This window comes from Gadus chalcogrammus, chromosome 11 (assembly GCF_026213295.1).
Source record: "Gadus chalcogrammus isolate NIFS_2021 chromosome 11, NIFS_Gcha_1.0, whole genome shotgun sequence".
NCBI lineage: Eukaryota > Metazoa > Chordata > Actinopteri > Gadiformes > Gadidae > Gadus > Gadus chalcogrammus.
In genome coordinates, this window is record NC_079422.1 from 883,922 (window position 1) to 906,456 (window position 22,535).

At 48.8% G+C, this 22,535-nt stretch overlaps 1 protein-coding gene across 1 annotated transcript in view; it reads left to right on the forward strand.

Annotated features, from left to right (window-relative positions):
• Positions 1–22,535, forward strand: part of LOC130392523 (integrin alpha-8-like) — a 55,734-nt gene that overhangs the window by 5,233 nt on the left and 27,966 nt on the right. Inside the window, exons 5-11 of the mRNA XM_056603061.1 lie at positions 1,386–1,511; positions 1,635–1,679; positions 4,012–4,055; positions 5,806–5,862; positions 6,114–6,166; positions 6,302–6,507; positions 9,924–10,121. Coding sequence (XP_056459036.1) covers positions 1,386–1,511; positions 1,635–1,679; positions 4,012–4,055; positions 5,806–5,862; positions 6,114–6,166; positions 6,302–6,507; positions 9,924–10,121 — 729 coding nt within the window. The remainder of the gene's footprint in view (positions 1–1,385; positions 1,512–1,634; positions 1,680–4,011; positions 4,056–5,805; positions 5,863–6,113; positions 6,167–6,301; positions 6,508–9,923; positions 10,122–22,535) is intronic.

The window sequence follows — 22,535 nt, forward strand, 5'->3', positions numbered from 1 at the left end:
ATGAGAGACGGCATGAGAGACAGCAAGTGGGGAGAAGAGAGGGGGAGAAATGTAGAGTGGGAAAGAACAAGAGAGTGAGAGGGAGGGGAAGGGAGGGAGGGGATAGAGAGGGGAGAAAGAGCAACGAGAGAGTGCAAGAGGGGGGAAAGACAGTAGAGAGTGCAGTGAGAGCTGTAAAGAAGGAAAGAGAGTTAGGGGTAAAAGAATGAGAGAGAGAGGAAAAAGAGGAGTAAAGAATGAGAGAGAGGGGAGAGTGAGGGGTAAAGAATGAGAGAGAAAGAGGGGTATAGAAGGAGAGAGAGAGGAAAGAGAGGGGTAAAGAAGGAGAGAGAGAGGAAGGGGAAGAGAGAGGGATAGAGAGGGGAGAAAGAGAAACGAGAAAGCGCAGTGAGTGCTCTAAAGAAGGAAAGAGAGTGAGGGGTAAAGAATGAGAGAGAGGGGAGATAGAGGGGTAAAGAAGGAGGGAGAGGGGGAGAGTGAGGGGTAAAGAATGAGAGAGAGGGGAGATAGAGGGGTAAAGAAGGAGGGAGAGGGGAGAGTGAGGGGTAAAGAAGGAGAGAGAGGGGAGAGTGAGGGGTAAAGAAGGAGGGAGAGAGAGGGGAGGAGAGTGAGGGGTAAAGAAGGAGAGAGAGGGGAGAGTGAGGGGCAAAGAAGGAGAGTGAGGGGTAAAGAAGGAGAGAGAGGGGAGAGTAAGGGGTAAAGAAGGAGAGAGGGGAGAGTGAGGGCAAAGAAGGAGAGTGAGGGGTAAAGAAGGAGAGTGAGGGTAAAGAAGGAGAGAGAGGGGAGAGTAAGGGGTAAAGAAGGAGAGAGAGGGGAGAGTAAGGGGTAAAGAAGGAGAGAGAGGGGAGAGTGAGGGGTAAAGAAGGAGAGAGAGGCTAAGAGTGGGGGAGTAGGAAGGCCAGTGGGTTACGAGGGCAGACTTCTCCCCCTGTCAGTGCACACACACGTCCACACATTTTGGAGGATTGATGACTGGCTGAGGGCCGTCGTAGAAAAAGTCCTCTGTTTGTTTGACCTTTTCTTAACCATAGAGGAAAGGAATGGGAAGTGGTGTTTGTGTGCGAATGTGCGTGCATGCGTGTCTGCATGCACATAATCCATACACACCCCAAACAGGGTATTGAAAAGTCCAGCCTTCAGGGGCATTCGGTGTGTTTTTTACTGCTATCCTGGTGATGTTGCTGCTTTAGGCTGTTTGCAGATTAACCTTGTTACCTCTTTCCTGTGTGCGTCCGTTTGCGTGCCTGTGTGTGTGTGTGTGTGTGTGTGTGTGTGTGTGTGTGTGTGGTGTGTGTGTGTGTGTGTGTGTGTGTGTGTGTGTGTGTGTGTGTGTGTGTTTGTGTGTGTGGGCGTGTGTGTGCGTGTGGGCGTGAATGTGTGCGCAGGTCAGGTGATGACAGCAGGGATTGCTGAGATACTGAATGGTTACTCGCTGAAGGCGGTGCTGAGACGAGTTCCAGGAGAGAAACACACCAGTGCTGCTGCAGACACACACGACGACAGCTACCTTGGTACACACACACTAGCCACAGCCCTGTTCTATACTCATATACTTCTATATTCATATAAAAGCGCATTATAAATACAGTCTATGTATGTGGTTAATAATAATGCAACATGTCAATGCTCTTTAGGTTACTCTGTGGCCGTGGGAGAGTTCACAGGGGACTCGGAGCAAGGTGAGGGAAACAGCAGAATAAATCACAGCCACTCATCATCCAACACCCTACTGCCTCACAAACACCACCCACCTCGGCACACAACATGCACCCCCACCAACCTCCATTCACTGCTTCCATGTGTGATCAGAGGAATGGATAAGAACCAGGGGTGCAGCACTTTGGGTTTCCGCAGGCCCGGGAGAGGCCTCATCTCAATAGATATCAAACGGTCACATAACCACACAAGAAGCTCCCTAGATCACCTGTGATCTGAGTGCGCTAGGCCCACTGGACGTTGCAGGAACGTGGTTATGGGAGTTTGACTCCTACCCGAAAGGTTGTGGGTTTGAACTCCAATGTCTGCAGTCTAAATGCAGGCCTTTTTAAATGAGAACCAATCTGAACCACAACGACTGTATGTTGTTTTGAAAAAAAACCTTGGCTAAAGGCCTGAATTTAAATAGTAAGTTGGTCACGTAACATGGGTTTGATGTTCGATAGGCAGTGAGACGGCAGTGTGTGTGTGTGTGTGTGTGTGTGTGTGTGTGTTGTGGTGTGTGTGTGTGTGTGTGTGTGTGTGTGTGTGTGTGTGGTGTGTGTGTGTGTGTGTGTGTGTGTGTGTGTGTCTGTGCGTGTGTGTGTGTTTATGTGACATGGTCAGGGTCTGGGCCTGGCTCACCAGCTCCAGTAATCACAGCTGTCTCAGAGGGGACTGGTCTTCAGGAACTACTGATAAAGGCATTTCCTCTCCTCCATCGCCACTGATTAGGGAGATCAGAGATTCAGCCACTCTGTGCCCCGCCCTCTCTGAAGGCTTAGTCTACCAGGCCCTCTGTCTTACCTCAGGGTCTGCACATATACTAGGCCACAGATTATTACACATTTGATCTTTAATGTGTGCACAATTTGTTGTTCCTGCTGAAACAGCAGTGAAGCGTATAGTCAGTAGCCACAAACTGAGCTGGCATTGGTCAAAATAATTCACAAGACAACAAAGAAAATACATTAAAATCAAGCATCCTTGATGAGGACAAATATAGTGATCATCATCATCTTTATACATTAACATCTTAAAATACCATCATTATATACCCCCCTGCTTCAATACAGCCTACTTGTAGAGTAATATAAAGCACGTTTTTCGTGAGACTCACACCATAAATGTCCTCCAACATGGCCAATCAGAGATAACCCTGTCTCTTCACCCTCCCATCCTGGCTTGGGAGCCACAGTTCTGCCTTTATGTCCAAGCCTCTGGATCCCAGCCTTATGATGCCAGATCAGGGTGTTAGACAGCCTCAGTGCAGAGATATAGAGTGAGAGAGAGAGAGAGGGGGGGGGGGTGGACTGTGAGGTTGCACATGCTGCTGTTGGTATTGAGTGTTGTGGTGTGGACTTGCTTGTGGTCATGTTTCCCATAGCCTCTTGAGAAGGAAGACTGCTTGTAACTGGGTGAGTTTGAAGTAGAGAGAGAGTAGGAAAATGGTGCTTTATGGATCCACTGGACCATCAGAGCTTTGGGAAATGCTGAAGGATGGGGGGGTCTGTGTGGATCCTACATATCACCCCACATGTCCACACCTCCAGCGTTCCATCAATCAGTACGCACACAAAGAGTATAGACACACACACACACACACACACACACACACACACACACACACACACACACACACACACACACACACACACACACACACACACACACACACACACACACACACACACACACACACAGACACACACAAACTAATGAAAGGTTTTAATTGGTTAGCTTGGAAACTGAAAATGACAGATTTATATACACACACACTAGCAACAGAACACACAGCACCACAACTCCACACACTCACACACATAGACCCACATTACCATAGACCAACATTACCTTCCCCATGTCAGAATCTCATTGAGTATGTTCCCTTCTGTTCTGCCAGGGTGGCCTCAGTCACTACACTTCTCACTGCCTTTCCTTCTCTACTGCTTTATAGCTCTCTATACTGCTCTATATCTCAACTGCTCTCTCTCTCTCTCTGTACTAATATGTATCTCTACTGGTTTGTAGCTCTCTATTTTGCTCTATATTTTCACGCTCTCACATTGCTCTAAATATCTCTGTCTACTGCTCTGTCTCTCTCTATCTCTCTTTCTCTCTCTCCTCTCTCTCTCTCTCTCTCTCTCTCTCTCTCTCTCCTCTCTCTCTCTCTCTCTCTCTCTCTCTCTCTACTTCTCTATCTCGTTCTCTCTCTATCACCCTATATCACTCTCTACTGCTCTATCTTTCTCCTTCCCTCTCTGAGTCATAACACTATGAACTTGTATTGTTATTTTTTTGTGCTTTCTTTAACAGAGCTGATTGCCGGGGTTCCCAGAGGGGCTCAGAACTTTGGCTATGTGAGTACATACACACAGACCCACACAGGGAGTGGTGTTAGAGTGCTCCTATGGGAACGTGTCCCCCGGCCCGGCTGGGTCAGCACTCCCTAATGACACATGGTTTCCGCTGCATGTGGAGAGGGGTGACCACTCCTCACCCTGCTCACACCTCTGCACACACACGACCCTTGACCCCAAACTTACACAACCGAGAGCAGCAGCACGATGACGATGGAGGCTGATGTCTTCATTGTCTTTCCTGTACTTGGAGGCATTTGAGGGCCTCTGTGTGTGTGTGTGTGTGTGTGTGTGTGTGGTGGTGTTGTGGTGTGTGTGTGTGTGTGTGTGTGTGTGTGCGTGTGTGTCGTGCGTAGCGTGCCGTGCGTGCGCTGCGTGCGTGCGTGCGTGCGTGCGTGCGTGTCGTGCCGTGCGTGCGTGCGTGCGTGCGTGCGTGCGTGCGTGCGTGCGTGCGTGCGTGCGTGCGTGCGTGCGTGCGTGCGTGCGTGCGTGCGTGCGTGCGTGCGTGCGTGCGTTGCGTGCGTGCGTGCGTGCGTGCGTGCGTGCGTGCGTGCGTGCGTGCGTGCGTGCGTGCGTGCGTTGCGTGCGTGCGTGCGTGCGTGCGTGCGTGCGTGCGTGCGTGCGTGCGTGCGTGCGTGCGTGCGTGCGTGCGTGCGTGCGTGCGTGCGTGCGTGCGTGCGTGCGTGTTTCATAGTCATGGGGAGGTTGTGTTAGCAGGGTAAGCTGCTTGAGGTTCTATGGCCGTGCGTCTTTCAGCCTGGATCAGATCCCTCTCCCCTGTGGTCTCCCTCAGGTTGTCTGCTCAGCCAGACAGTAGGCGCGGTGAGGTCACCTGAATTTGTGTCGCTGTTGACCTGTGTGTGTTTGTCTTGTCTTGTCTGATGTAATTGAACTGTCCCTTCACCAGGGATGTACATGTTTGAAATGGCTATGTGCGTTTTAAATCCTACGTTACATCTGTGTTATCTGATTGAGTTTGTGTGTCCGTATGGGCCTGAGAACCCCACTGTGTTTGGGACAGTGAGTGGGTTTTGTGTTGTATCTTGTGTGCATGGTTGCATGTTCAAATGTAGTTACTCACATTAAGAACCTTGGACTGTGTGTGGGTCTGAGTGTGTGTGAGAGAGAGAGAAAGAGAAAAAGAGAGAGAGAATGTTTCTTTGTATATGTGTGTGTGTGTGTGTGTGTGTGTGTGTGTGTGTGTGCACGCACGCAGCATGCCCCTGGCAGTCTCCATGTGGTTGTTATTTTAGGTCTTATGAAGGAATTCTCAGCCCCCCATCTCTCCCAGTGAGCAGGGCTTGGAGGGTGTAGGGGATGGTCCGGGGGCCGTGGGGCTGTGGGGGATGATGAGGGGGTAATAGTAATGATGGAGAGTGACATTGCAGGGACTGGGCCGGGCGGGGGGGGGGGCTGGGGCTAAAGGGAAGAATAACCCACCTTGCCAAACCCTGGCTTTTTCATGCGTTTTCACTTTTTTTTTCCACATTTTTCACATGTCTGTTTGTCACGCTGTGCCGAGTGTGTGTGTATGTGTGTGTGTGTGTGTGTGTGTGTTTGTGTGCGTGTGTGTGTGTGTGTGTGTGTGTGTGTGTGTGTGTGTGTGTGTGTGTGTGTGTTGTGTGTGTGTGTGTGTGCGTGCGTGTGTTTGTGTGCGTGTGCGTGTGTGTGTGTGTGTGTGTGTGTTCGTGTGTGTGTGTGAGAGGGGCTGCCAGTGCTCTCCCAAATGACACCACTTGTTTGTTTCAGGGTGGCAATGATCAACTCAACCAATTTGACCTTCATCCAGAACTTCAGCGGAGAGCAGGTAAACACCTCGCTGTGTCTCGTTAAGACCACATAGTTCAGGGACCTTGGAGATTAACTTATCAGATATAAAATGAGCACGCTAGCCCACGGCCGCTGGTTTCCGTCTACAGGGTAGGGACCATTGACTTCGCAAGTGGGTGATAAAATGTGGTCATGATGATATTTGGATTGAGACCCCCTTTTGTTTTTTGGTCCAATAACTTTGGGATATTGAAGTGATGTGGTGTTAATATCTGCTCTGCTCCATAGATGGCCTCCTACTTTGGCTACTCTGTGGCTGTAGCCGACCTGAACGGGGACGGGTGAGGAGTCTGACTGCCTGCTGCCTGTCTGTTTGTCTGTGTGTCTGTCCACTGTAAACACTGAAACACATATGTACTATTCATACACTCATACACACACACACACAAAGGGAGCTTAAGTGTGCGTGTCTTCAGGATGGACGACGTGCTGGTTGGCGCGCCGCTCTACATGGAGAGAGAGATGGAGAGCAAGCCCCGGGAGGTGGGCCGCGTGTACCTGTACCTCCAGCTGGCCCCACTCACCTTCTCCCAGCCCATCCCCATCACAGGGACCTACACCTTCGGACGCTTCGGCACCGCCATCGCAACGCTGGGAGACATCAACCAGGACGGGTTCAATGGTGAGGAGAGAGGGAGAGAGAGAGGCAGAGACATGGGGGAGAGAGAGAGACATGGCGAGAGAGAGAGAGAGAGAGACAGAGACATGGGGCAGAGAGAGAGACAGGGCGAGTGAGAGACAGAGACATGGCGAGAGAGAGAGAGAGAGACAGAGACATGGGGCAGAGAGAGAGACAGGGCGAGAGAGAGACAGAGACAGGGCGAGAGATAGAGACAGGGCGAGAGAGACAGAGACAGGGTGAGAGATAGAGAGAGAGACAGAGACATGGGGCAGAGAGAGAGACAGGGCGAGAGAGAGACAGAGACAGGGCGAGAGATAGAGACAGGGCGAGAGAGACAGAGACAGGGTGAGAGATAGAGAGAGAGACAGAGACATGGGGCAGAGAGAGAGACAGGGCGAGAGAGAGACAGAGACAGGGCGAGAGATAGAGACAGGGCGAGCGAGAGAGAGAGACATGGGCGAGAGAGAGAGACAGGGCGAGAGAGACAGAGACAGGGCGAGAGATAGAGAGAGACAGAGACATGGGCGAGAGAGAGAGACAGGTCAAAAAAGACAGAGACAGGGCGAGAGATAGAGAGAGACAGAGACATTGGGGAGATAGAAAAATAAATAATAATAACAAAAGAAAGAAAGAATGAATGTATGAAAATAAATAAATAAAGCGGTTAAATGAATAACCAACAAACAATCAAAATGTGACCAGAGGAAAGGAAGAAATTTACCCAGAAAGACAAGACTCAGGAAGGGGGGCAGGTGTACAAAGTCAATGCTAAAGGACCACAGCGGAGTCAGAGTCCTCATGTTGAGCAGAGTGTGTGCAGCCCGATGGAGAGCAGAGTGGGAGGATGGATGTGTTAGTTCTAATGAGATATGAGCGATAAGCAGGACATGTGTGAGTGTTGACGTCTCTATCTTCCTCATCCATCCTCTGTGTGTGTCTGTGCACATATTGCCTGTGGTGGCATCTCCTCTCCCCTCTGTGGGCTGGTGTTTGTGACAGGACAGACTGTCTGTGTTTCCTTTGGTCTGAGGACATCCTATCAAAGGTACAGAGCCTAAAGCACATTGAGTCATCATGAACTACCAGGAAGTTCCTTTATGTGTGTGGTGATTACGATGTGGGTGTGAGTTATTTTTAACCGTCCAGATGTGTCCCGTGATATAATCATCTGGATGTTTCTGTCCTGTAGCCCAGAGTTCATTCCTCTTCTCCCTGTTCATTTTAGCTTTGCATTGATTTTAACGAAGAGAGGTTAACACAGGCACACACAGACACACATATACACACACATACACACACACACACACACACACACACACACAAACACACACACTCACAAACAGACACACACACACACACACACACACACAGACAGAGACACGCACGCACACACACACACACGCACACACAGCATGTGTGCACATCTGGCCAGCGCTGGCTCACAAACGCCTTAGGGAGTTGAGGACACTTAACCACTGAATCAATAGTATTAAGTGTATCAATACTAGATCTCTGTCAGACCTGGTCTATCAATCACAGACAGAGACAGAGGGGGGAGGGGTTAAATAACATGTAGAGGTGTTACGGATGAAGAGCACTGCATCTGTTATGCATGTTTATAAGCTACACAGGGACTATGAGCAAGGGTAACAGTTGCCTCAAATGTTAAGTGCCTGACGTGTGTGTGTGTGTGTGTGTGTGTGTGTGTGTGTGTGTGTGTGTGTGTGTGTGTGTGTGTGTGTGTGTGTGTGTGTGTGTGTGTGTGTGTGTGTGTGTGTTTGTTTGTTTGTTTGTTTGTTTGTTTGTTTGTTTGTTTGTTTGTTTGTTCACATGTTTGTGTGAACACAATAGTACCCATGTCAGTGCTTAATCCAAGACCGAACCCCATCTCCTTCCTATAATAAGAGACAATTTTTTCTCCTCATATCCACCCTCTTGAGAAAAGCGTTTCCAACAGCTCAGTGATAGTTATGTTCAATGACAGTTATTTCCCAGAGATAGAAGAGTTGGGCCTGAGAACTTAAGTCCATGTCATCCATGTGGTTTGGTCAGATTTTATGCCGTCACAAAGTTGCGGCATTTGTGTCAGCAGGATGTGCTGGGTGTCAGTGTCTGCATTGTATCTGGGAGTGGCGTCCATTAGAACTCCCAGTGGGTGTTCCCCGGGCACATCAAGTGTCTCTGGAGCCGCTTGGTCGCATGTTGTGTTAAGTAAAGCCCTTCAGCTGAGACATTCGGAAGACACAGCATTTCATTCATTGTGATTCTTCTTTGTATACATACAGGTACAAACACGCAAGCACATAAACGTTAAATATATGATTCCAAACACACCTACCATCTCACAAGCATGAACACACTTACAACCGCACAGGCTTGAATTCACATCCAAACACAAAAACACACAAACACACACACACACACACAACCCTGGTATATATACAGTTCACTTGCATTCACACATGGTTGCATTTATCCTCTCCAACCCATAATCAGTTTTATGTGCAGCCAGTTGTTTGGGCTGCAGTCAAGAGCGAGAGGGTCTGGAGGACAAACAGGATGTCTAGAGGTGTGCAGACATTTCCAGCGCTGACTCGAGTTCATCACATGGTCCGCTCGCTAACTAAAATTTCCACTTATATTCTTCAAAAGACATACGTGTGCTTGTGTGACGGTGTTCCCCTCCGAGACGTCTTGGCTGTAGGTCTGACCTCTTACCTTTGACCCTTCATGCCACTTCCTGTCATGGGGGGAAATTAAGCCGTCCACACACAGCCCTGCAAACCAGGTCAATGACTTCAGCAGAAATGGAGGGAGAGAGGAAAAAAAGAACGGAAAAAGAGTGAGAGGGGAAAACCTGAGTGAAAGGCAAGGAATGACACAAACTAAACAAAAAGTTAACGAGAGATATGACCAGACGAAGAGTCCCATAGAGAAAAGTAGAAGGCCCAGTCCTTTTAACAACTCTTCTTTCATCTCTTTCCCTACACCCCTCCCTCTCTCTCTCTCCATCCCTCTCCATCTCTGTTCCTCCTTTCTTCGCTGCCTCTCCCTCTCGCTATCTCCATATCTCCCTGTTTCCCCTCCCCCCTCTCTCTCCCTCTCCCACTCTCTCCATCTCTCCCTCTCTCCCACTCTCTCCATCCTCTGTTTCCCCTCCTCCCTCTCTCTCCCTCTCCCAATCTTTCAATCTCTCTCTCCCTCTCCCTCTCTCCCACTCTATCATCCTGTTTCCCCTCCCTCCCTCTCTCCCACTCTATCTCTCCTCTCTCCCTCTCTCCTACTTTCTCTCTCTCCCTCTGTTTGCCCTCCCTCCCTCTCTCCCACTCGCTCCCTCCTTCTCTCCCTCCCTCTCCCTAAGAGGGGCCCTTACCCCTGACTGATGTGTAAACCACGAGGTGTGTGTGTGCCCTCAGACGTGGCGGTGGGTTGTCCGTTCGGCGGGGACGACCGCGGTGGCCGTGTCCTGATCTTCAACGGCCGCAGAGATGTGGCTGCCCGGGGCCTGGCCCTGAGCCAGGAGCTGCGAGCGGCGGCGCCCGCGGCCGGGGGTCTGCCCGGGTACGGGTTCACCCTGAGAGGGGGCCATGACCTGGACAACAACCACTACCCTGGTAGGAACACATCTCCTGCACAGTGTGGTTCCTCCTTGTCTTCCAACACTCTCTAACTGTTGTGTGTTCAGAAAATATAATATAAAATAGATATCTTATAAAAGAAAGCAGGCCTATTTTCTCCCAAATGTCGGCGTGCTGTGGGCCCAGTGTATCTCCGCTGGCTCGGAGCAGCGAGGGGAGCCTGAAATTGGGGATTTCTTTCTCCACATTTTGTTTCATCTTTCTATCCTGCTTCTCCTTTCCCTCAATTTGCCATAATAACAGATTTCATCATTCCACAAACAGGATATCTTGGGAAATACACACACATGCATATTCAAGCCTATGTACACAACCACACACACACACACACACACACACACACACACACACACACACACAAACACTCAAACTGTATTGAGGATTACAGATTGGGTCGAAACCCAGGCCTCTCAGAGGAGGAAGCAATACAGAAGCTCATGGGTGGCACAGCTTTCAGACAGCACACACACACCTACACACACAAGCACACACACGCAAACGTGCGTCGGACGTGCATGTTTTGTGTGTCGTTTATGGGCTGGCGGGCGGAAGTGGGATACTCGTGCAAATGGTGTGTCGTTAGCAGAGCAATAAAGCCAGGTGCTTCAAAACGACCAGAGGGTTGTTTGATCAACGTCATGTGAGGAGGAGCCTGGATCCGGGGACCTGTGGGGGGCCCGGGCCAACTGCTGCAGGCCCCTATCAATGCTAAACATTATTATTACTGCACACAGTAAAATAGAGGGCGGTTCAGCTAGAGCCAATCAACGACCAGAAGAGAGATGTAAGTGAGCAAAGCAGCTAGACTCCGTCAAGAGGGCACTCACTCCATCTGATCATTCATCATCGTCACATATGCTCTATTAGAAGTACTTTTAACCGTGGTGCCAAATACAGTCCCCTCCAAAAGTATTGGAATGGCATGGCCAATTTCTTTGTTTTTGTTGTTCACTAAAGACATTTGGTTTTAAGATCACAAGATGAGTATGAGACAAGAATCCGGAATTTCAGCTTATATTTGCTGGTATTTACATTTAGATGTATTAAAGGTGCCATGACATGGTATTTTATGGATGCTTTAATATAGGTATTAGTGGACCACTAACCCAGTATTCGAAGACGTTCCCGAAATTCAGCCTTGGTGCAGATTTCGAGCCAGTCGCACATTGAGCTTCCCCCAAATGCGCTGTTTTGGTGTCTGTAGCTATAATGCAAATGAGGAGGAGCGAGGCGGGTCAAGGAGGAGGGTGGGGGTGTGGCCCTGAGCAGCTGGCAGCCACGGTACCATGCGCTCTGTTTACAGTGGATGTGTCGCAATGGCGACGCGCACACAGCCTTTAGCCGTATTCTGTAAATATTCTAGAACATACGAGAGTCCTGGAGCTCTATATCTAAATAATATCATATACATAGATATCTATATCATTTTCACGGCCAAAAGCTGTGTGAGCCGATATTATGAATCTCAAACGACCGCGTTGGGTTCTCCGACGTTCCTGGTTCTTCCACGTCCACATCAATCTGAAATAGACTGAACCGCGACATGGAGGAGAAAGGGATTGTTGCCAGGCAGCGCTTAGGCACCTCCGCCTCCTGCAGCGCCGAGGCAGTGGTCCCTCGGCAGCGGTCCCTCGGCAGCGGGAAGCGGGGCTCAAGCGGGAGACATTCACGGCCAACAATCCCTTTCTCCTCCATGTCGTGGTTCATGTTCTTGAGGGAGTCAAAGCCAAAGTTCCTTTCCCACAATTCATTCTCAACCATGGCTGAGATAACTCCCACTACGAGTCTCGTTGTAGAAATACCAGAGACGATCGAGAGTCCGACATGTTATGCGCCATAACACCAAAAGCAGAACGGTTATCCAACTAACAAGGAAGTGTACAACACTTGCGTTACAGTCCTGGAGCTCTATATCTAAATAATATCATATGATACATATCTATATCATATAATACATATTATCACGGCCAAAAGCTGTGTGCGCCTCCAGACGATATTATGAATCACAAACGACTTTGTCGGGTTCTCCGACGTCTCTGGTTCTTCCACTTTCACATCAATCTGAAGTAGACTGAACCGTGTGCTGCCGGCTGCCCACTGCCGGGCGGTGGTGCTTCGCGGCAGTGTTGCCTCGCAGCAACCGGCGGCATGTTGCAGTTCATGTACTTCAGGGACTTTGTCTGCCAATTTTTCTACGTAAATTGTCAGACAAAATATTTCTGTATACTTAGGAATTCATGCTGCTTCTACCATCATCAGTTACTTTGTCAAGAAATATTAATGAGCCTGTTCCAGAAGCAGCCATGCACGCCCAAGCCATGACATTACCTCCTCCATGCTTCACAGATGAGCTTGTATGTTTCGGCTCAAGAGCAGTTCCTTTCTTTCGCCATACTTTGGCCTTCCCATCATTTTGGTAGAGATTAATCAGACCCTCCAGGTTTTCGTGATGTTGCGATTTGCAACTTCAACCAATCACCGCGAATGGAGGGCGGTGTCGCAATTTTAACCCACACCGTAACTTTCCCGCAAATTTGACCAATCAGTGGCGTCGTCTTGAACTGACGTCGACAAACTACCTTCCGCCGTACATTGTGTGGTTTGTTTTCAGTAATAACTTAATATTTAACTAATTACATCAGGAAAATCGCAACTTTTATCGCAACTTTCACTTCCTCTCGCACTGTAATCGCAACTAAAACATTAAAAACACCGGAACTTTCATCGCAACTTTTTGGAAAAGCTCACGCAACATCAGGCCTTTTAGGGTTTTTAGGGTCTGCCACGGAGCCTGGTCAGGCACAGCCCGAACAAACTATGTGGCACCCCCCCTCTCTTCATCCCATGGGCCCACCACCTGTGGGAAGACCCGTTGGGGTCGGGTGCGCAGCCACATGGGTGGCAGCGAAGGTCAGGGGTCTCGACGGACCAGACCCGGGCGGCAGAAGTTGGCTCTGGGGACGTGGAACTTCACCTCGCTGTGGGGAAAGGAACCGGAGCTTGTGAGGGAGGTGGAGCGCTATCAGTTAGATCTGGTGGGGCTTACCTCCACGCACAGTCTCAGCTCTGGTACCGTGGTCCTGGATAGGGGTTGGACTCTATTCTTCTCCGGAGTTGCAGAGGGCGTGAGGCGCCGGGCGGGTGTGGGGATACTCATAAATCCCCGGCTGAGCGCCGCGGTTTGAGTTTACCCCGGTAGACGAGAGGGTCGCCTCCCTACGCCTAAGGGTTGTAGGGGGGGAAACTCTGACTGTTGTTTGTGCGTATGCACCAAACAGCAGTTCAGAGTACTCGGCCTTCTTGGAGACCCTGAATGGAGTCCTGTATGGGGCTCCAGTAGGGACTCCGTAGTTCTGCTGGGAGACTTCAACGCCCACGTGGGCAACGATGGAGACACCTGGAGAGGCGTGGTGGGGAGGAACGGCCTCCCTGATCTAAACCCGAGCGGTCGTTTGTTATTGGACTTTGTTATTGGACTGTGCTAGTCATGGATTATCCATAACGAACACCTATTCGAACATAAGGGTGCTCATAAGTGTACCTGGTACCAGAGTACCCTAGGCCGAAGATCGATGATCGATTTCGTGATCGTGTCATCTGATCTGAGGCCGCATGTTTTGGACACTCGGGTTAAGAGAGGGGCGGAACTGTCAACCGACCACCATTTGGTGGTGAGTTTGATCAGGGAATGGGGGAAATTTCCGGATTGACCTGGTAAGCCCAAACGAGTAGTGTGGGTGAATTGGGAACGTCTGGAAGAGGCCCCCGTCCTAGGTATCTTCAACTCACACCTCCGTTGGAGTTTTTCTGGCATTCCTGTGGAGGTTGGGAGCATTGAGCCGGATTGGGCGGTGTTCAAAGCCTCCATTACTGAAGCTGCGCCGGCTAGCTCTGGCCTCAGGGTCTTAGGCTCCTCAAGGGGCGGTAACCCTCGGACACCGTGGTGGACACTGGTGGTGAGGGAAGCCGTCCGATTGAAGAAGGAGGCCTTCTGGGATATGATATCCTGGAGGACTCCTGACTCGGTTGCAGGGTACCGACAGGCTCGAAGGGCTGCAGCTGCTGCCGTGTCGGAGGCTAAGCAGCGGGTGTGGGAGAAGTTCGGAGAGGCCATGGAGAAGGACTTTCGGTCGGCACCAAAGTGTTTCTGGAAGACTATCCGCCACCTCAGGAGGGGGAAACAGGGAACCATCCAAGCTGTGTACAGTAAGGATGGGACTCTGTTGACCTCAACTGAGGAGGTCGTCGACGTTGGAAGGAACACTTTGAGGAACTCCTGAATCCAAATAACACGCCCTCTATGTTGGAGGCAGAGCTCGAGGTTGATGGTGTTTCGTCGTCAATTTCCCTGGTGCAGGTCACTGAGGTAGTCAAACATCTCCGCAGTGGCAAAGCCCCAGGGATTGATGAGATCCAGCCAGAAATGCTAAAGGCTCTGGTTCGCAAGTGAGGGTACGATGGAGCATGAGATTGGCCGGAGCAGCGGGGGCGGTATTGCGTTTGCTTTACTGCACCGTTGTTACGAAAAGAGAGCTGAGCCGCAAGGCAAAGCTCTCGATCTACCGGTCGATCTTCGTTCCTGTCCTCACCTATGGTCATGAGGGTTGGGTGATGACCGAAAGGACGAAATCGCGGGTACAAGCGGCCGAGATGAGTTTTCTCAGAAGGGTGGCTGGCGTCTCCCTTAGGGTTAGGGTGAGAAGCTCAGCCATCCGTGAGGAACTCGGATTAGAGCCGCTGCTCCTTTACTTAGAAAGGAGTCAGCTGAGGTGGTTCGGGCATCTGGTAAGGATGCCCACTGGGCGCCTCCCTTGGGAGGTGTTTCAGGCACGTCCAGTGGGGAGGAGACCTCGGGGAAGACCCAGGACTAGGTGGAGAGATTATATCTCAACACTGGCCTGGTAACTCCTCGGGATCCCCCCGTCAGAGCTGTTCAATGTGGCCCGGGAAAGGGAAGTCTGGGGTCCCTGCTTGAGCTGCTCCCCCCTCGACCCGACCCCGGATAAGCGGATGAAGATGAGATGAGATGAGGAAAATCGCAACTTTGATCGCAACTTTCATCGCAACTTTCACTTCCTCTCGCACTGTAATCGCAACTAAAACATTAAAAACACCAGAACTTTCATCGCAACTTTTTGGAAAAGCTCACACAACATCAGGCATTTTAGGCCGCAACAATCTCATCCGGGAGGGACTGATTAATCTTGGTCTCATCAGTCCATAAGAAGCTTTTTTGGCTCATCTCTGTAAAATTCATTGCAAATTCCAATCTGGCCTTCAGATTCTTACTGCTGATGAGTGGTTTGCATCTTGTGGTATGGCCTCTATATTTATTCTCTCGGAGTCTTACAGTACAGTACAGTACAGACCAGCACCACCCATCGCAGGGAGAGGTTGTCCCTCTCACAAGGCGCAGAACGCAGTGCTGGTTGGCCGTCGGCTGTAGTCTCTGCGGCGTGTTCAAGTGCAACTTTGTGGCCAAGACACGGTCTTCACCGCGGCTAGTTGTGAGATACTGGTTTGGTGTGTCAGGGCTTTAAGGTGAATGTCATACCCTGACGCATTTTGCAAACTGCACCGTCCGTCAACAGATGACGGAAGGCGTGGCTGACGGATGGGGGATTAGTCTTTACATTACGTGCTTTCCCGGGTCGTTCCACAAAGAGGATTTTCATTGGTCAGAGGCCGAGTAGTGTCACAGTGCATAAATTTGTATGGATGCACCGATTGTGAAATTCTGGGCCGATACGATGTTCAAAATAACGTTCCACAAAGGGGATTTTCATTGGTCAGAGGCCGAGTAGTGTCACAGTGCATACATTTGTATGGATGCACCGATTGTGAAATTCTGGGCCGATACGATGTTCAAAATAACAATTTGGCCGATACTGATGTTTTATTCCCCCTTTTGTGCCAGGGAAACAAACCCTTACCCCCCACACACGCACGCACGCAGACACGCACCTCGTATACACGCACACAGAATGACACAGGGAGAGGCTTTTATGATTTGTATGAAATCATTCTGTTTATTTCAACAACTGCGCCAACATTCAACATCAAAATTATTTCAACGTGGGCTTAGGCAGATAGGCCTACATGCGCCGAAAACAGATCACTATTTATTTTACTGAACACAGCCTGTATGACGGAGAACTAGACAGGTCTTTAGAATAGGGTGACCAGACGTCCTCTTTTTCCCGGACATGTCCTCTTTTCGAGACCTAAAAAATGCGTCCGGCAGGGATTCCAAAAACGTCCGGTATTTTGCCTCGTCGCAAAAAAAAAAAAATATATATATTATTGTTATTATTATCTTTTTTTTTTTTTTGCCTCGTCGCATATTTGTGTTTCTGGGTCTTTCACATAACCTACTAGTTATTACCATTGTATATGTCTATGGTTATTACGGCCTTCCAAGTTCTGGAAATGGTATCTCCCTTACGTTCCACCTTCTTGCGCGAGCTGACTGTAGAGAGAGTCTGTCATTGGGCGACCGATCTCATGTGCTCGTTGAGAAGGTGCCGTGTATAGACGGAATGAAACCCCCACTGAAGTACGTAGGCTCACGATACAAACCCCCCCCCCCCCCCCCCCCCCCCCCCCCCCCATCTTGGGGGGGGGGCGCAATTGGACCTAGGATCGCCACTGTCTGCAGCCATGCCTAAACGTAAATGTAAGTTCACGGACGAACTAAAGAAAAAATACCCATGTTTTCGCCCCCCCCCCCCCCCCCCCCCCCGCGACGAAGTGTCCTCTTTTTCACAAACTCAAATCTGGTCACCCTACTTTAGAATAATGGAAACTATGGCCAATTTTTTTTTTCTTCTTACAATTTATTTGTTACCAGCATTCGTAGAGTTGATCAGCTGAGAAGGCTGTGTCTCAACTCAGGGGACGCATCCTTCGAAGGGTGCATTCGAAGGGCGATTGCGTCACTGCGACGCGTCAAGGCTGTCCCATTTCGAAGGCTCCTTCAAATGCGGCCGACAAATGGAATATCATCCCACTGCAAAAACAAATGGGCGTTCTTGTGTGGTGGGGGTTCCCGTTTACGCAGACTGGAACGCCCCCTTCTTATTCTTCGTCGTCTTTCTCGCTGAACTGGATTAAAATGTCAAAGTGTATTACTCAAAAACCATGTAAATAGTGTTATGAATGAACTTCCAAAGCTTTTCAAATCTTATTTGGAAAATAACTTCACATGGTTTGTCTTTTTACAATTTATTCATTACCAGCATTCGTAGTGTTGATCAGCAGTGAAATAGTCCGGCAAAGACGTTGACGTCGCTTAGCAACCGAAGACGCTGGTGTTGACAAGTTATCGGGCGGACTACTACCCATGCGAGTGAACGGAGCGTTCCACGGCATTGAGAAGACCCGTGTAATAAAGGCCTATAATATTTTTGTTTATGGCATAGATTTCTCCTCAGATTGGGCCAATAAAGCAATGATAACAAAAACAAAAAATACACAAACGCTCGATCAAAGGCCCGGCCCAACCCGGCTCAAGTAAATTGGTGGGAAATATCGGCGGGCCGGGTCGGGTCAATCAAAATCCTCATTGTTTAACATGAATTGGCTCAACAAATGACCACTGTAGCATATTTAAACACACTTCAAACTGCGCAAGGAATTATTTCCATTGGTCGTTCTGACGGGGACATTAAGAAATTTCGGTCTTCCTCGTTTTTTTCCGGTCAATGACCCGTAATAACCAGAAACGGAAACTAAACCGACCTAACTTTCACCGTCAACACCTTCTTCTTCGCACGGCTGTCAACATCCGGAACATTCGCTAGTTCGATTTTCTCAAACAGAAGTTTCAAAATAAGATCTAGTAGTAAGTACGGGTAGCATAGAACTAACGTTAGCCAAGTGGGGGCTCCATGATTGCTAAATCTAATGAGAGAGGTAAAATTGCCATTAAGGAAGGAAAGCATAGTATGCCTTGGGACTGTGCTTCGCAGTATGCCTTGCGAAACCCAGTATGCCTTTCGAAACACCTCGTGACTGGTAGATGAAACGCTACCAGGAACGCCTAAAGGGCGTTCTTGTGTCATGACGGAAACGCCCAAGCCTGCAGATGGACCCCTCTCTACAAATGCAGTAGCCTGGCAAGCCAGACCCATATCGAAAAGATATTGGGTCTGGTCTCGTACGGTGGCAGTGTGGGCGGGATAAACAGTTGTCTTTCAAGTTCCCTCTGCACGCAATAGGATAGCGCTACAACCAATCAAGGCAACGAAGAAGGTGACGTAGTCAGAGCGACGGAAATTTCCATGGGGAAGTGTTGCGAATGGTGGATTGAGAGAATGGAGACCAACGACGAAACTTTTACCGTATCCGGTCGGCAAAACTCAGAATACATCTTTCTTTTCCAGGAAAGACTTCAGTGCAGTTCTTTGTTCATTTCTCAAAGAAAATGATAACTTCAAGTCTTGAAGAGTCGCGGCCAAAGCCGAGTCGAAAGACAGCTGTTCGCCAGCAGCAGCAGCCATTATTGTTTACCTTTAACACGGAACCGTCGCAGCTCTGTCGTCAATCGGCTCGATACCGCCCCTCACGATCTGATTGGCCTGTCCAATTTTCTGTTTCTAGCAGCGAAAAACGACGCAGAAGGCTAGACATCCCTGGCTGCCAATTAAATTTGCAGCCGCTAGGGGCGTCTAGATTTCTAGGCTACAAATGCAGCCTTCTTTTCCCGGATTTGAAGGATACACCGGATGTATCTTTCACGGCCCAACGTATCCCAAGATTCATTGCACGTTGGAATTTTTTTCAGAAATGGCGTCAGAGAGAGCGGAAGCGGCAGTTGCAGTAAATTACATATTCAATGACAAAACTATTAAAAGAAAGTTTTAAACTATATTAGTTATTAGTACTAGACTATTTTAAATTTGTAACTTTATTGTCAAAGTTAAATTTCATTGACACGAGACATATAACGTTAAACTAATTAACGTTATATTTTATATAAGTATTATGTAACCGAATCTGAATCAGAATCAGAAAACTTAATTGATCCCCGGGGGGAAATTGTTTCGTTCCAGGTGCTCCGTACAAATAGAAATTACAAGCATAGAAGTTAAGATTATAAAAAAAAGGATATTATAAATAAAATAAAATAAAAATAAGAAAAGTGGACATCTCTTAGTGGGTTATATAAAACTGCTCCATTTCTCCTCCGCTGTCCGGTTTGAACCGCAGCTGTCAGGGTTGCTAGGTGACAGAAGTGGCGCGTCATCCGCAAGGTAAAGGGTGTTAACGGCTTGTTACGCAAACTTGAAATGCTCCGTAGGGCAGACCGTCTCATTAAAAAACGTTAGCTCGGCCTTCGGTCCGGCCTTCACGGTCTACGAAGGCCACACCTTCATAGACCGCGTCCTTCGAAGGATGCGTCCCCTAGCATACGAGGATGCCTAGCAACCGAGGATGCTTGCGTAGTGATGCGACCGAAAAAACAAAAAGTGCATTGTGTGGTTTGTCTACAAATAAAAGTGAAAGAAATTGTCGGTTGTGTGGGAGTATTTCACTGTCTCGGAGAAAGATCAGCGATATGCAGTTTGTAAGACATGTTCCAGTGACATTTCAAGAGGAGGAAGCATTAAACATTGGCCACTGCCATTGGTGAATGTCATCTTATTTTCCGATAGGCCGATAGCAGTCAAGAACGCGAATATCGGCCGTTACCGATGTTCGTCCGATACACAGGTGCATCCCTATAAATTTGAAACCACGTTCTGATTGGATGAGGGATCCGTTGCTGCCTGAAAAGTTAAAAAAATGTCAACTTCTTGACGGAGCCGACGGATCCAACAGAACGGATGGATCCACGCCAATCAAATCGCTTCCCGCTACAATGGTGATATGTGGAAATACAAAAGATGACACAAACAACAGGTGGCTAAAAAACAATCCTATAATTTTTTATTTCTTTAAAAAATATATAAAGGCCAGATTTTTCCTGCTTCTTCCTGCTTGTTATTGCAAAATGGATCCTGGAAACGCGTGGAGTGTATTTGCATAACCGCGATCTGATTGTCCATCGGATCCGGCGCTGCCTGAAAGGTGAACATTTCTCAACTTTTTGACGCAGGCCACGGAACCAAATGGACGGACAGACCCACAATGCAGTTCGCGAGCGCCCCATGCAAAGTCAATGAGATCCGTCGACGGACGGAGGTAATGTGAACAAGCCCTGATTGCCCACTGCATCCGTCAACGGAAGGATCCCATTGACTTTGAATGGGGTGGAGACGCAATGCATTGTGGATCCATCGATTCCGTTGGATCCGTTGGCTCCGTCAAGAAAGTAGAAAAATTGTCAACTTTTCTGGCAGCGACGGATATGTCATCCAATCAGATCGCGTATGCTCTGGCTTGACTGACGTATGCCTCTGCAAAGACTACTCCACCATCCGTCAGCCACGCCTTCCACCATCAGTTGACGGACGGTGCAGTGGTTAGACGGCATGAGGGTGGAGACTAGGGTCACTGCTTGGGTCGAAGGTTAGAGTCTGTTGACATTTAACATTGACCAGCTACAATCTTGCTAAAGTAGTGGGGTAGGGATGGGTTTAAGAGGCTATTTGGAAGGTCATTTAGAGCCTCATTAGACAGGTAAGTAGGTTTGAATTCTTTTTATGGTCTACTTTAGATTTTTTTAGTTAGTCTCAAAGTAAAACATAAAACTCCTTCCAAATAGTCACTGTTTGCCTGTTAAGGCCTGTGATTCATCTTGAAACCATAACATTTATTTTATATGCAAATGGCCACACTTTCGACTTTGTCGCACTGAGGCCATAAGGCAGTTCTTTGCATGTCGCTGCAAGATGCACAAGTTCCGCACGGACGTCACAAACTGTGGGACCACATCAATGTGAGGGCCACCGAAACGGTGACTATAATGAAGGATGTGCGATTCATGAACGATTTTTTTTTTTTTTTACACATCTTTTGTGCAATCTGGTACGTACGATTAGTATCTGCTAGTGGATCGTTTATCTCATTCTGAGGTTCTTCGATTTGCACAGAGGAACGATCGAAAGGATTCATCCATTTGATGGACAAACAACGTTTTAAAGGAAATAAGCCATCTCCTTAGAAAAAAATTCCTAGCAGACTGCTCTGTAGCGTTTAGTGGCTCACAAAAGAATAGGCAGAGCTCAGACGTGTGTCCAACTGGTTCAACCTTTAGCCATCATCATTCAAATTTAGCAGACGCTTTTGGTCCAAATGAACTTTAAACCATTCATGCAAAATCATAAGTGACTGGTGGTGTTCCCCCATTTAGCAGAGTCTCCTGGTTGGAAGGAGAAGCAGCCTGTCAGCCTGGGCTGACAGGCTGTAGGTTGTAGGTCATGTTTTCACAACCCAGGACAGACACAGCACAAACCAGAAGAGATCGGTTTCCAAGCTAACTCCCTACAGTACCTATAACACGAAGCCCTCCAATTAGCATGCAGTGTGTGTGCGTTTTCTATGTGTGTTCTGCACACACACACACACACACACACACACACACACACACACACACACACACACACACACACACACACAAAGGAATCTCAAATCAACAGTGGCAGGTTCACCTCCCTTTGTGTAAGGAAATGGGATTGACTTGGAAAGGAAGGGAGACCGTTATTTGATTTACCACTAGGTGAGCCTTGTGCACACACAAGCGCACTCACACACACTTAACCCTAAAGGTGCACTCCCCCCGGTTTCCCCGAGAAAACAAAGACTAAAAGACCGCTAATGTATAGGAAACACACACACACACACCGCACCACACACACACACACGCCTTCAGCAGGGCTGGAGTTGGATATCTCGAGCTTCTTCATGCCAGTGGTGGGATGGACAGTGGCATTTCCAATATAAGAGCATAGCAAGAGATCTTTTAGCTGGAAGAAACAAATTCTTTGAAAAGCTGACCTCTATATTCCCTGTGGTACTTCTTTCTCTCTCTCTCTCTCTCTCTCTCTCTCTCTCTCTCTCTCTCTCTCTCTCTCTCTCTCTCTCTCTCTCTCTCTCTCTCTCTCTCTCTCTCTCGCTCTCTCGCTCTCTCTCTCTCCCTCTAACAACCCTCCCCGGTGCCTCTTCCTTGTAGAAGCTTACCTAGGCCCTGATGGGTTTCACAGATCGTCTGCGCTGTCCAGGCCAGGAGTAGAATCTGTTTTCCTCCCTCTGCGTTGTCCTACTGCCTGTTTCTAGGAGATTTGTTTCCCTCCTCTGGTCTCTCATACCTTTCCCTCCATCACCGCACCACACGCGCATGCACACACACACATTCACACACACACACACACACACACAAACACACACACACCCTGGCACGCATGCATGTACGCACGCAGAAACGCACAGATACAAACATACATACAC